The 15,820-nt window shown below is 42.5% G+C and overlaps 1 protein-coding gene across 1 annotated transcript in view; it reads left to right on the forward strand.

Annotated features, from left to right (window-relative positions):
* The window catches only part of MRPS27 (mitochondrial ribosomal protein S27), a 107,006-nt gene extending 91,550 nt beyond the window's left edge, over window positions 1-15,456 (forward strand). The window contains exons 8-11 of the mRNA XM_002744877.6: window positions 2,387-2,489; window positions 4,638-4,780; window positions 6,983-7,153; window positions 9,532-15,456. Of these exons, the coding sequence (XP_002744923.2) occupies window positions 2,387-2,489; window positions 4,638-4,780; window positions 6,983-7,153; window positions 9,532-9,771 (657 nt within the window). The 3' untranslated portion in view covers window positions 9,772-15,456. The remainder of the gene's footprint in view (window positions 1-2,386; window positions 2,490-4,637; window positions 4,781-6,982; window positions 7,154-9,531) is intronic.
* Window positions 15,457-15,820: the final 364 nt, after the last annotated feature.

Genomic DNA, 15,820 nt, shown 5'->3' on the forward strand with positions numbered 1-15,820 from the left:
ATTAATGTGGCTTTGAACATGTTGCATGTTGAAATACATTTGAGACAGTCACAAGATTTCACCAAGGAACTGGGGCTTAATGGAAAGATGGACTGGAGATACAATTTTGGAGACTCATATCCATGAGCAGATGTTTGCAAATGAGCCAGAAAGGAAAAGAAGGTAAATCAGGAATGTGTTGGGCCACAGAATCCACAGGAAGACATGGTCTACTATGTAGAATTCTTCCAAAGAGGTAGGGTAAGATGAGGAATAAAAAAAGTTCATTAGTTCATTGCATTTAGTGGCATGAGAGGCACTAAATTGTAACCTTGTTTCCTTAAAAGTAATGGAGCAGGAAACCAAAGTGGAGTGGTTTGTGGAATGATTTAGAGGTATAGACAGCTCTTTTGGATGTCTAGCTATGAAGTAGAGAGTAAAGAGGGGAAGTTGGGAGAATGAGGATTTGCTTTGTATTAATTGAAGAGACAAAGCATAAAATGGAAAAACTCTGAGGGTGTTGATGAAACTGTACCTGAATTAGTCCATATAGTATCTACAATAGAAATTAAAGACTTGGGCCAGGTGCAGTGGCTCATGCCTGTAGTCTCAGTACTTTGAGAGGCTAAGGCAAGAGAATTGCTTAAGGCCAAAAGTTTGAAACCAGGCTAGGCAACATAGCAAGACCTCATCTCTACAAAAATTGAAAATATAAAAAAGATATTAACCAGGCATAGTGTGGCACATGCCTATAGTCCTAGCTACTCAGGAGGCTGAGGTGGGAAGATCCCTTGATCCCATGAGTTTGAGGTTACAGTCAGCTGTGATCACGCCTCTGCGTTCCAGCCTGGGCAATAGGGCAAGACCCTGTCTCCAAAGAAATAAAATAGAAAAGAAACTAAAGGCTTGGAAGAGATCTATTATTTTATGTTAACACATGAATAGCTTCATATAAGCAGCAGAAGTTGCAATATGCCCAGACAATGATCAGAAAATTTCTAATCAGTCATCTGTTTGTTTTCATTCATCTTTTTTGAAGTCCTTTAGAAGTATCACCACCCTTGCTGGACTCCTAACACATCAGTTATCTATTGCTTAGATATTGTAGTATTCATTTGGCTTTAACCCCTACTACATCCTGATACTGTTGCTCATGTTTTTCTCTATGAGGGGGAAATCATGTTTTTAAGCCTCCTTATTTATTATTCATGGGCCCCATTTTTCGTGCAGTTTTAGGTGGGGAGAATCAAACTTCTTAGAGTGATTTGCTTTTGAAAGTAAAATGACCTGGTTTTTAATTACCAGCTCTTTTATTTACCTGTGTTGCAGAAATGCTTGTGGGGGAGTTTTGTTTTTTCCCCGAGATCTTTGCTTTTCTCAAAGATTGGGGAACAACCTCAAGAAATGACACTCGTATTGCACAAAGGCTGTTCACAGTAAAGATGTTTGGGTGCCTATTAACACCTGGGGTGCCTCACTTGCACGTGGCTGCACCTGCAGGCTGCAGACATTATTCATTCTCTGTTCTCCCTAACCTCTGGGTACAGAAACCAGTGCAGGGCAACCTGAGCTTAGTGTTCTATGTTTTGAAGCCAGAGTTAAGGCTCCAGCCCTGGTCAGTGTATACTCAGGTGGGACCAAGAAGATCACAGATCCCACTGGGGAGTTGCCAAGGCTCTCCCCTGGCCACATTGCCAGCAAGTCCTCTAGTCATTGTTGTTACTAGTCTGCAGCAAGTTTAGCAATGCTTGTATTTTTGTCCTTTGTTTCCCCGCTGTCTCAAAAGGCTTCGATTTTATTGAAACGTAATTTTGCACCCTGGGTTGAAAGAAACGATAACTAAGTGTTTCTGATTGCCTAATTTGTTTTTGAGAGGCACCAATCTATCTAAAAGCAACTTAATAGTGGTATTTATTCTAACACTCTGAAGAGGTCTTATCATTGCTGAATTGTTTAAAATTCAAAAGCTTGCTCCATCAGGCCACAGCAGTGTGAGTGACTATGGGGCCGACAGCATGTTGAATCTTTATTGATTGTCTCAAGTGACTGTTGGTTTAAGGTGTACTCTTTATTTTTGTTCTGTTTTGCTTTTCTGACTGTAAAAGAAATGCTTATTCATTGCCAAATTTTTGGAAAATAATAAAAGATGCAGAAAAGAAAACCAAAATTGCTCATAATTTCACTACCCAAAAATCCATTAACATCTAGAGTATTCTTTTCCTATATTTTTCTTTCGACATAAGTACCTTTTATTTACAAAATTAGGATTATAATGTATATATAGCTTTGTTCTTCTTTGTTTACTTAATGTTATAACATGTTCTTTTCCTCATGTCATTAAAAGTCCCATTTTTGTATAAAGTATTCATTGCTTGGAAGGACCATGATCCAGTATATTCTGTTGCAGTGGGAAGAGGAGAGGAACTTCGGTGCATCCCTATTGCTTCCAGGTCTGAAACAGAAAAACTCAGTGGGTTTCAGTTCCCAGTTATATGGCTATGCACTTCTTGGTAAGCTAAATGATCCTTACAAATATTGTTCTTCAGCAGAATTGTTGCATTCTTCTAGTTCATAACAAAATTATAATTTGATTCAAGTTTACCAGTGAAATCCAATTAGCCTTCATTTTTAGACATAAAAATAGATCTTGACGGCCTTACAGTTACTGCATAAGAGAGTAAAAAGGATTCTTAAAATCTGTCACCACTGGTAAAGCAAGAACTAGTTCTGGTGGCCATAGATAATAATATTTAGTGGCAATCAGTGTGAAGAACGGATAAAGAAAGGGACGTTCTAACCCTGTTTAGGGAAGAGAAACTGAGAGCACAAGTAGAGCACTTCAGGAAAAGCAGAATAGCTCATGGGTACCGTGTAACTGCACCAGGAGGTACGATGGTGGCTTTCCTTTTGTGCCCTGATTCCACTGAAAATCAGACAGGTTAAGAGGACAAAGCCTCCCGAAGAGTGACCTCAGAACCTGGGTTGTATGGAATCTGGGCAAATAAGATTCAACATAGGCCAGGCGTACTGGCTTACGAGGTCAGGAATTCGAGACCAGCCTGGCCAACATAGCAAAACCCTGTCTTTACTAAAAATACAAAAATCATCTGGGCATGGTGGTGCGTGCCTGTAGTCCCAGCCACTCGGGAGGCTGAGGCAGGAGAATCGCTTGCACCCAGGAGAAGGAGGTTGTGGTGAGCCGAGTTTACACCACTGCACTCCAGCCTGGGCAACACAGCAAGACTCTGTCTCAAAAAAAAAAAAAGATTCAACCTAAATGTACATAAAATGTGCTTATTTACAGAAGGCTTATTAAATGTATATTATTTTATTACTCTCCCATCATCTCTTAAGTAATTAGGCATCTCACAATTATACATTGGTTCTGCTACCTTTGTTTTTTGAAAATCACAAAGTTATGGCAATTTGACTGCTTTTGAAGTTGATGTTATTGACTGTCTATCAGATTAACAAAGGAGTTGACCACTCTTTTTAAAAATCATTTTTTCCTTATTTGCCACCTCCTTTTAATATTGATTTACATGCATTTTCCTTTGCTTTCAGATTAGCATTTAGGACTGTCATACAGCCTGGATTGGTCAGAAGTTGAGAGGGCAAAGAAAATGTACTTTGTGGTTGTTTGTGAGCAGAGGCTCTGGTTCTTTGTGATGGCAACCATCAGATCAGAAGCTCTTTGCTCTCATTGTGTCATATGCTGTGCAGCCTCACTCAACCCTGATGGAAGCAGCTGCCCAGAATGTAACTGCAGTCCAGCCCCAAGCACCTTAAAGGTCTAAAATTAGCTGTCGCCTGATAAGCTTTGTCTGTTTGTGTCTTACTCTGGCTTTCCCCAATCCTCCTTCCCAGGAAAGATAAAAGAAGGTGGATTTAAGACTGGGCAGCTCAAGGTGACTTTGGTCATTAGTGCAGAGACCAAATTCCTACACCACAGGAATACAGACAGCCATCTCCCTACTAGAAGACCCTGCTGTCTGGTGTCCACATCTTGAACTCCAGGTGTGATGGCTTGAGGTAGCCAGAGAAGTGTTCATGTCCAGAGATCTGAAGGGATCATGAGAACTCTGTGATTTTAAAACTGATGAAACTCAAAGGAAAGAAGGGAAAGATGAGGTTTTTTTATACTGACAGTAGATTGGGTGTTTTGAAGGATTTCAAAAAATGTCAAACATTTCTTAGCAGGGAAGGTTGTCAGAGGTTGACAAGATTTTCACAGTAGGAATGTTATGGGATTTCTTTTTCTGGGGAAGATTTTGTTTTTAAAACAAAAATTGTATCTCAGTTGACTTGCTTTTTAAGGGTGTCCTTACCTAAAGGCATATATGTCAGCTTCTCAATTGCCCTCAGCCCAGTGGTTTATACATCTTCATGAAAATCTCCACCAGCCCAAATGAGAAAGAAGAAAAACAAGTTCATCTAATTTTATATTAAAAAATGGATACGGTGAAATTTTACTCACATTCTTCATTATACATCTGAAATGTCACTGGATGAGATGAGTCTCTTGGCACAGATTAGAAGTGACCCTTCTCTGCTTCTAGAGCTGCCAGGTGAACATTCACTTGGGCCTTCAGGTCCTCAGTCCTAGAAATGGTAGGAAGACATGGCTAAACATTCTTTGTTGTTCATTCTGGCCACAGGGAAGGTGGAATTGCAGCAAGGGCTACGAGCTGTGTACCACAACATGCCTCTGATATGGAAGCCAGGCTACCTTGACAGAGCCCTTCAAGTGATGGAGAAAGTAGCTGCCTCTCCGGAAGACATAAAGCTGTGTAGAGAAGCGGTATGTTCCTCAGACTAATACAGTGAGATTTAGCCATCTGAACTTTGAATTTACCCATAACCTGAACTTTGAATTTGTTTTGTCTTTCCCCTACCCCCACTTTCTTTATTTCTACAAAGTAGATACTTATCCAGTTGAAAAAATGAAAAACCACAGACATTTTCAATGCTCCTGACCAAAGGCACTAGAAAATAGGATTAACATTGATTTATAGTTCATCGTCTAGGGAAAAAACTATTCCACTGCCTCATCCCTCACCTCTCACCCAAAAACATCTCAGTGGGAACTCAAGAGAGGGTAAAATTTCATTTTAAATATGTTTGGTGTTTCTGTACCCCATGTAGTCCCGAGAGGGTACATAGCATTTTTCTCCATAAAAGTCCTCAAGAAATGAATCTGGGACCAGAGATGGAACCATCTTAAACCATTCTGTGTGAATGTGTGATGCTGATGAGATCTGGGTCAGATATTTCTTTCAAAGTTCTAAGGTATTCACTTTACCAGGACAAGAACACTACCCTCCCACCAGCCCCAAAGGTCGTGACCTCTTGGTCACCTAGGACCCTTGACAATATGGGGTTGCTTGAACTCCAGGAGACATGACAAGCCTTACATCCCACAGACGGCTGCAGTGTCTGCTCCTGTCCAAGCAGCCAGTATGAGGCCTAGAAGGACATTGGTTGTCTTGTTACCATGGTGTAAAGGTTACCATAGAGCCACATATTTGTTTTGTCTTGACTCTGGTTACTAGGGCTTACCCCAAGGCTTTCATTTCAGTCCCGAGATGGTCAGGTCTGGTGTCTGTACTGTCACCTTATACTTATGTCTAGTGAATCATTATGCTGGTAACCAGACATTTATAACAAAGGATAAAGGATGTACATTTCTCAATATACTTGTTTTAACGCTGCTGTAGTCAGTACTGGTGATTGAAAACACAAAATATACGTAAATCCTTTTCCAGGGAAATATTCCTTCCAATCTGAGCCAGATTTGCATTCTTTGCATTCAAACAGTAGAAAATGAGTTCACATGTCAGCAAGAGTGTGCTATGTGTCCAGTTTGGCTGTAATATATTAGTGGTATTAAAAGGCCTTGGCATATTTTCAGGATTTCTGTTCTGATGTGACATGGACAGGATTAACTGGTTTCCAGGCAGGTGTTTATGCTGGCCTTACTGTTGCTAATATCCCATTTCTGATGATTAGGCCCTCCGTGGGTCAAGGGAGGTGTGCCTCAAAGTGAAAGTGGAGGGGAGAGGGGTCAGAACAAAAGGAAACCCTCCATTTTTAAATTTACTTCCTAAGTCACAGAAATTACCTCACTCAAATGAATTTCATATATGGATCTCTGGTCTTTGCCAGCAGCTTATGTGGATTACACTGATCCTTAATTTACATATACTGTGTGAGCTAAAGTCTTTCTCTGAGTGGGGGCCCTTGCTTATTTCCAAAGGCTTTAACATACACTTAAAACGTCCTTTGGTTGGTTGTGGTCTGTAATGATCTATCCCTTTGTCCCAAATCCAAACTGATTGAGGAAGAAAGACATGGAAGAGGGAAGTACTTTATCCCATCAAGCATAATTCCTGGATTCCTACCTGGCTAACTAAAAGTGAACTTAGCTGCCATTGTGCTGATTCACTTACACAAATAATTCTTAGCTCACTTATTTGGTGTTTTGTTCTTGCTTGGTCTTTGAGACAGGGCCTCCCTGTGTCACCCAGGCTGGAGTGCAGTGGTGTGATCATGGCTCACTATAGCCTCAGCCTCCAGGCTCAAGCAGTCTTCCCACTTCAGCCTCCTGAGTAGCTGAGACCACAGGGCTGCACCACCATGCTTGGCTTTTTTTTTTTTTTTCAGTGACACAATCTTTCTCTGTTGCCCAGGCTGGTCTCAAACTCCTGGGCTCAAGCAGTCCTTCCACATCATCCTTCCAAAATACTGAGATTACAGGCATGAGCCACCATACCCAACCTAGCTTGCTTATTTATACTATCGTTTTATACTATTTTTGATGCCATCTGATAGGGTGTTTATAATGTGAAAAAATATAACCGTTTATATTTCCTACAGTTTTATAAGAGCAATCTTCTCACAGTTTTTTAGAGCTCATTCTTCCTTTCGCCTTCTCCAGTCTCTCTTCACCATGTGCTTTTGGGCCATAAGACATGTAGTTGCTGACCCGCTTTCTGCTCCACAGCTCGATGTGCTGGATGCTGTGCTAAAGGCTCTGACTTCTCCAGCTGATGGGGCTTCAGAGGAACAGTCCCAAAAAGGTGAAGACAACCAGGAGTCAGAAAAACTGGTGGAGCAGTTAGACATTGAGGAAACAGAACAGTCCAAACTTCCTCAATACCTGGAACGATTTAAGGTGAGTCATAGCAGAATTGTGTCTCCTCAGCAGTGTGTAAAACACACTCCTCTCGTGTGGTGATGGACAAGCATTCTTTTCGTGCATCAATGTCACACACAAAGAGGCATTAGAAACTGACATCAAAAATTACATTTTTATTGCTTTGCACAGGAAGTGGTCTTAAAAGAAACCAGTGGAATTTTTATGCTCATTTTTGTACTTGAGTGAATCAGTCACAGTTTTGTTCACTAAAGTAGCATTTCATTACGCACTCATTCCTGATATGCTGCACCTGTTGGCTGGATAGTTGCTTGCCTCCTCATAGCAATAACCTGACTCCCACCCCAGGTGGAAAGTGGCCATTTCTCCATCTTGCACTAAATGTGCTTGATAACCTAGAAACCCAGTTAGACATTATAATGCCACATTTGAATATGTAGAGGTAAGACGCAGGCATCTTTCTCTGCTCATCTTTGGCAGCTTTATGTTGTTCCCTTATACTGCATGGAAGCTGTAAACAGTTTGACTCTTTCTTTCCAGAACAGCCCTGAGCACTGAAGCCACCTTTGGTAGCTTCTTACTCTGTACATCCCGAGATGCTCTGCGATCAGTGTCAGGAAAGAACCATGTTCAACGTTTGAATGCTTGGCTTCTTAGCTGCTTTGATTTTTGTCTAGTGCAAAGGGGAAAAAATGTGCTGCCAGAATGGGAATTCTTTATACAGAGCAAAAAACATTCCCTTTTGTTGTGTGTGACTTGTTATGTTACTTTGGTACTGATAAGATGTAAACTTTGCTAGATTATTGTGTTTAAATCTTTTCAGTAGTTAGACTGGACCTATTTCCCAGTGTTGGAAGGGGGATCCTGCTGTATTTTTAGCAGCAGTTTCTCCACGTACTTCTATAAAGTCATTGCTCAACTTCCCTCTTACTTGAAACTGGCAGTATAGTTGGGCTGAGAATTTGCATGCCTTCCCCTTCAAGCTATTTGCTTAACCTTGTTTATTTGGAAAAGCCAAAGAAAAAAAATCTACTTAGCCCATATACTATGATTTATTGCATTCACATTGACCAAGGTTGCCACACCATTCCTAAAAATTAAAACGTCCTTCTGTTTCTTACATACTTTGCCTCCGAGAATAGAAACCTGTGCCTGCATTAAGTTCTCAGCCCTATTCCTCTACAAATGCATTTTTATGAAAATAAAAAAAAAAAAGACAAATGTTTATCAATTCCTAACTGTGTGTCGGGCACCAGTGCATTTTATTTCTCTCAAGAGCTCTGGATACTAGAGACTGCTTTCTCATGTTAGATGACAGCAAAGCCGAGAAAAACTAGCCCATAGTGACTGACTTTATATTTGAACAAAAGTTTGCTGACTCACAGTTGAGTCCTCATTCTGGTGTCCCAAGCTGTCTTGTTGGCTTCAAACCACATGGAGAGCAATATCAGAGAGAAATCAATTTCGTTTTACATTTCCTTTTCTTCCCGTTGCCTGAATTTTATTAGTCTGAGGCCATTTTTGGGGAGCCATTTTTATATGACTGACTCTCACACTAGGCCTCTGGCCCCTTCTGGAGCCTAGGCACCCTGCCCACCCCCAGCCCTGTTACTGGAGCAAGCCTCCTCCCCTGTGCCAATGAGTGACATTTGTTTGTGGAACATGAGGATGTGTGGTATAAGCTACAGCTGGGCCCATAAGTGGCTCTCTCATGAGAGAGTGCATCTTGAAGTACTTAAATAGATTAATGTTTTAATACTTACTTCTCCAGGAACAGAACAACCAAACCAAGCTGCCATTTCGATAAAGCTGTAAGCAGGCAGTATGTAAAGGCTGACCTGCACTGGAGCACAGCAGGTGGACGCCGCTAACAGTGCAGGCACTCAGGGCAGCTGTTCCTTGAACTGATTTCCATCTATTGAGAGGAACGCCAGGAAGGCAAATATTTGTTTCAGTTATTCTGAAGGCACAGGTACGGATGGGCTTGCTCCAGTTACCAGATGCCTCTGCCGTTTCGTTGCATATTAGAATTCTTATTCTTAGAGTTTGCTGCTTGGTTTGGTTTAGGTCAGGGTGGAAACATAGGTTTGTTACAGCCTGACTGTCTTTGTGGTTTAAAACACAGGGAGACACAGCATGTGGAGTTCCATTTACTATTTGTGAGTGAAAGGGGAGAAATCACGTGTGTTGCATCTTAGCAAAATTCCTGAGCTGAAAAACATAGCAAAAGCTAATAATAGCACCTAGAAGAAAGGCAACATGACAATTCCTAACAAAATGGTTTTTTTCTACAAGCAAAACATGTAGATATTTTGCAGGTGGCTTCATCTTTCCTCTTTGTACCCTCCTCTCACTTCTCTACCTTTCTCTTCTTTTTTCCCCTTTGTTTCCAACAGGCCTTACATTCGAAGCTTCAGGCTCTGGGCAAAATTGAGTCAGAAAGTCTTTTAAGTGTGACCACGCAGCTTGTGAAGGAAAAACTCTCCACCTGTGAAGCAGAGGACATCGCCACCTATGAGCAGCAACTGCAGCGGTGGCATCTAGACCGTGTACACTTGATCCAGAGAGAGCAAGAACAGAGGGAGAAAGCAAAACAGGAGTTCCAGGCTCGGAAAGCAGCAAAGGCATCTGCCTAAGAGGGTCCCCCAGGGCCCAACCCCTCCCACAGAACTTCACTCGACCCCATGCCAGGACTCAGCAGTGGCCTGCACAGCAGCCTCAGCTTCCTCTACCCACCTTCTCCTTTTCTTAAAGCAGGCTATGTGCTCTACATGGCAAGGCACCATGACTCCCCACTGAGATGCCAAGAAGGGTACTGTGGAATGAGGCAGGTGGCTCGTGGTCAGACTGAAGTCACCGACCAAATACTTTTAGGAGGGCTCTTGAGGTTCATGATGGAGTTCCTGGGGCACAGGGATTAGTTTTGAGCATTAAAGTTCCTAAGACCCAGTGAAGGTACTGGGAGAAACCAAGGCTAAAGAGTCAGGTCTAAAGCACAGGCTTTTGTTTTTGGGGTTTTTGTTTTTTGAGACGGAGTCTTGCTCTGTCACTCAGGCTAGAGTGCCGTGGTGCAATCTCGGCTTACTGCAGCCTTCGACTCCCGGGTTAAAGCAATTCTCCTGCCTCAGCCTCCTGAGTAGGTGGGATTACAGGTGTGTGCCACCACAGCCAGCTAATTTTTTTATTTTTAGCAGAGATGGAGTTTCACCATGGTCTCAAACTCCTGACCTCAAGTGATCTGCCTGCCTCGGCCTCCCAAAGTGCTGGGATTACAAGCGTGAGCCACTGTACCCAGCCAAACACAGGCTGTTGAATAGTCTCCCTCTCCCCAGCCCAGGCACATGAGGCCAAGGTGAACTGTGCATCCTGAGACCTTGTGTCCCTGGAGTCTTCTTTCTGCCACATCTCGCCCTTCTGGACCTGCACTGGGGAAATTCAGGACAGGAGTGAACTCAAGGCCATGAACCAAGTGGATTTCAATTTTTAGGCCCCCACAGGGACATTTTTAGGATGTAAGAGTTTGAGCAGAGAGTCGGCTCTAGCATGAAGCCTTTTTAGCTTGCCTTTGCCATCGTGTTGGGGTAACTTTTTTTTCCCAACTTATTTTTTCCAAAACATTGTCTCAACTCCTTTATCAACTAGGTAAAAATGAGCCTTTTGTGTACACACAGGCACATGTGCACACATACAGCTTGTGAACACACATTTCTGTTAAAGAAGTTAGAAAGTGAGAGATGGAACTTGAAGTGCATAGAAGGTATGAATATTGTAAAACTGTCAGGAGACGGAAAATGCCTTTTTGAGGTTTCTTCTGTGAAAGGGTTCAGGGCAGATTTTGCTTACTGCGTAGCGTTGCTTTTAGGTATAGTGGTATAATTTTATTCAAGATTGTGCCCTTTGATGAAAAACCTCTGGAAATAAATGTTCTGGGATTATGTTGGTGGATTCTTTATCTTTAGGGGAAGGGAGGAAGGAGAGAGGGACTCATCAGTATTGTTACTAAGATTTTGAGGAGTATGTTTTCAACCCTCCTCCATTAGACTGTGGGATTTATTATAATAATGGTAGCTACCACCACTAATATTTATTAAGGTCTTAACTGTAGGCCAAAAACCCAAGCAGCCCTATGAGGGAGGTAGCAGTGTCCCTATTTTATATAACTAAGCAACTCTCCTGCTGCTCATCTCACTGCCTGTGGCCTCTGTGTAGAGCTGCAGTCAGGAGCCAACACAGGGCCCTTTAGGCAGCAAAGCTGCAGAGTCTTAGGCAGAGGGCTGTGACCAAAAGTCAGTACCGACGTTTTGGTTTACCAACGGGGGCTTTTTCAGCCACTCCCTCATGACATTCAAGACAAATCAAAAGGCAACTTTTGCTCAGTAATGACTGTCACAACATGAAATATCTGGTTAAGGCTTTGGCTCATCATTTTGCCTTCATTTTTCCTCCCCCTCCAGCCCCAACGTTTACTCCCAGACTTTACCAAAAGAGACCTCTTCTGCACTGTACTGTGGTCACACAGGAATTCCCATGTTTCCTGCTCCTTAGGATTCCTTCCACACTTGTGCCCCATTTCTGAGGACTCTTAGAGTCTTTCCCCTCCAAATCTTCTGCCCTTTCCCCGTGTCCTTATCTCCTGAGCTATAGGATATTATCTCACCTTTCTTCACAACTAGCACTTCCCAATACAGTTGTCCTTTGTCCCCTTCCCTCACGTCATCTTCCATATTCTTCCATGCGGCCTCTGCAGCTGACCTGCTGTAGTCACAGGCAAACCTCCAGCCTCATGTCATGAATCCAAGATCTTAGACCCTGAAGTCCCCACTCTCTCGATCTTGTCTCGTACCATGACTGCTGCTGAACCAGCTTGCCCTGTAACTTCCTTCCTGTTAACCCTTTACCCTATCCCTCCAACTCTTGATCTCCAGAATTTGCTTCTCCCAGTGTAGGCCCCATGGTCAGTCACTCCCCTGATGTTCTCATTAGCAGCTTCATTTTCTCTCACTCCCTTTATCCACGCTCACTTATCAGCCTTGGACCTACACCCTTGCACCCATCTGCTACAGGTAGAACTGTGTTTCCTAAAAAAGGTAAATTGTATCCCTAATCCCCAGTCCCTTAGAATCTGACCTTAGTTGGAAATAAGTTCTTTTATTGAGGTAATCAAATTTAAAATGAGATCATCAGGGTCAGTCTGATTTAACTTGGTGGTTTTTTTTTTTTAAAAGGGAAGTTTGCACACACAGACACAGAGGGAAGGAAGATGAGCCTGTGACTCTACAGGCCAAGGTATGCCAAGGCTTGCCAGCAAACACCGGAAGTTAGAAGTGGTAAGGACGATTCTCCCCTAGAGCCGTCAGAGAAGGCTTGGTCCTGCAGACACCATCATTTCTGAGTTCTTGCCTTCAGAACTGTTATTTTAAGCCAAACTTTTTTGGTAGTTTGCTATCTCGGCCCTAGGAAACTGATAACACCACCATTCATTTTCTGTTTGATTCTGACTTACTAAGTGTTGATATATAAAGTCATAATATTTGGCTGATTAGATTCTTCTACAGAATTAAGGCTGTTCTCTTCAACTCAGTAGTCCTTCCTTTAATTGACTTTTATTTTTACTTCCATAGCTTTTATATTCTACATTAGCTTGAAGCCCTGCCCTCAGAACTACAAGCAGATGTTCTCTCCATCATCCTTCCTACTTTCAAATAATAGGTATCCCCACCTCCTTTCCAAGACTCTTCATTTGTGACCTTAGCCCATACCTGCCCACCTGTTCTACACCCTTGTAGCATCTCTGTTGATTTCTTCTTCTAAGTCTACAGTCTTATTCAAGACCTTATTCAAGGCTTTTTAACAACAAAAAGGCATTTACCCTGCCATCAGTCAAGCTGTTATGCTATGTCTTCTTCTTTACGTCTCCAAACTTCTTGAAAGGGTGTCTACACTTACTGGCTCATTGCTCAGCTTCACCACGCTGCTACACAGCATGATCGTCAACTACAGTGATATTTTTCCCCCCCTTTTAAATGCTCTGCTCCATTTGGTGCCACTGACCACCCCTTAGAAGCTTGCTGTCTGTAGCAGCCATACTGTTTGTTCCAGCACTGCTTTTGCAAGCTCTCAAGTGTTTGGCATATACTCTGTACAAAGCACTATACTAAGTGCTATGGAGTTTACCAGGATGAATAAACTGTAGATTCCACCCTTAAGTAACTTAGATTCTAGTGAGGCTAGCACATTCACACCTGTCAACACAGAGCTGAAAGGTGTCGTCATACAAACAGTTAATGCATGTGGGAGTTCACAGGAAGATCACTTTAAGCCCAGAGATGGGAAGAGCTCTAATGAAGGGAAGTAATTGCCTGCTTTGTGCATTAATTAGTTACATATGAGTGCCTCAAGCTGCCCTGGGGTCCTCTTTTTTACAGAGGCTTATGCAGTGTATTCATGAGAAAATATTTTAAATTAAGCAAAAATGAACAATTCAGATTAAACTTGTTTTGGCCCACATCCCATACTTACCTTGGCCATAAAAAGGAAGAAAAAGGCAAAGTGGTAAAAAGAAGAGAGGAAAGAAAAATGATGAGGTACTATCCTCCCCTTGGGTTGCCTTGGCACCCGACCTTGGTTTTTGTTTTCCAACCTTCTTGTTGGCTGTGGAATCAGACAGGTGTGTGAGAAGATTGGTTTAGATTCTACAAGACGTAGTCAGAGGCCTTGAAAGTAAGTTGATATGCCAGACACAGTGGCTCACGTCCGTAATCCCAGTACTTTGGGAGGCCAGGCAGAAGGATTGCTTGAGGTCAGGAGTTCGAGACCAGCCTGGCTAACATAGCAAAACCCCATCTCTACTAAAAATACAAAAATTAGCTGGGCATAGTGGTGGGCATCTGTAATCCCAGCTACTCGGGAGGCTGAGGCAGGAGAATCCATTGAAAAGGAGGCGGAGTTTGCGGTGAGCTGAGATTGAGCCACTGCACTCCAGTCTGGGCAACAGCAAGACTCCAAAAAAGTTAATTAAAACCTTTTTGTCACACTGAAAACAATTAGCTTTGACATTCTTTGTTGTCTTTGCGTGTCTTCCCTGGAAATATACTGCAGCATTCTGTTTTTCTCTTTTTGCTGCAGCTTATCTGATGACCTTTGGGAAACCCTCTTTTTTTAACCACTGAGGAGAGGAAAAAATAGCAGCTGTGGTGGAAGAAAGAACTTAGAATTAGGTATGAAAAACATTTCTAGAAGCTCATTGTGTCCCTTAGGCCCCCCAGGAAGCAGATCAGCATCAGAGTCAGAAGTAGCAGTGAAAGCAGTTTTGAGGGGGATAAAGCCTGTGAAAAATGAATGGAGGTGGAATTAGGATTGGGTGGGGAAAGCCTTCAGGTGGAGGTCTTACATCTGCAAAAGGAAAGAGAGGAGGAAGCGCCATCGCCTAGCCTCTGTTGCTTGGGAAGCAGGGAGACTTTCAACATCCATCATCCCTATTGCCAGCAACACGGAGCACAACCTCCTTTGCTCCGGTGAGTCCTAGTCTACTACCAAACCTGGAGACGCAGGGGCCTGCTCACCAGTGCCGTCTCCCAGTACATTCCCGATGGCCTTGACAAGTGGTGTGCTACCTGGCCCTCCTCTGCTGGGTCTTCTGGCTTCCTGTGATATATGTATCCACTCTGGAAGCCTGCCCTGAGACTTTTCTTCCTGGGTCTGCCAGGCGAATTGGGGTGTTTCAGTGTTTCTCAGTTCAGGCTATCCCTTTCTCCAGGCTTTTTTTATGAGCCATCATCACAGCAAGTCTGCAACACCCCCTGGAGTGTTAAATCCCTTAAGCATTTTATGGATTCTGAATTGATTATTTAGAACTAATTGGTGAAATTGGCCCCAGACTTTAAACACCGTGAAGGCAGGCATTCTGTGTATCTTGTTCATGGTTGTGGCCCAACACAGAGAACAGGCATTACCATGAGGAGGGGGCTTATAAACATTTATTGAATGAACTTTTTTTTATTAGGTTGAAAGGAAGGTCTTCCAACTGAGGTATAATTCCCAGCAAGAAATACTGAGATGCTAGAAGCCATATGTCCTAAGCTGAGGGTTTAATGCCAATGAAAGACTGTTTGGATTCCTACAACGTATAATGTAAGCCAAAATTGACACTAGGAGGAAGGTTCATGGGAAAAAAAATAGGGGTGAGAATGGAATTCTCTCTACATATCTGTATCCCACTTAACCTGCCACAAAGCAGGGAGTTAGGAAATGATGAAGCTATAACATAAATCTTATCATTTCTAGACCAATAATAAAAGCCAATATTTATTGATCACTTATAACCATGTGCCATATTAAATTTTTGTATGCATGATCTAATTTAACCCGCAAGAATATGACCATTATTACAGCTTTTCTTATATACAAAATAACAAAGACTTAAAGAAGTGATTAAATCCCAGGTTTTCCTCTGTGAACTGGAGAGCCAGGGTCAAACCCATATCTTGACTCCTAAGGTGTACTCCCAAACTTGGAAGATTACTGTCTTCGTTAAGTTCCCCCTACAGCAAAACAGGAGACAGAAATTTGAATGCAATTACATTAGTTAGAGATGATCTTACGAAAGCAGGTGAGGAAGGAAGAAATTGAGACAGGGAAGGAAGGAGAGCCAGTGAAGGATGCATCATTGAGTAGATTGTGGGGACC

This window comes from Callithrix jacchus, chromosome 2 (genome assembly GCF_049354715.1).
Source record: "Callithrix jacchus isolate 240 chromosome 2, calJac240_pri, whole genome shotgun sequence".
NCBI lineage: Eukaryota > Metazoa > Chordata > Mammalia > Primates > Cebidae > Callithrix > Callithrix jacchus.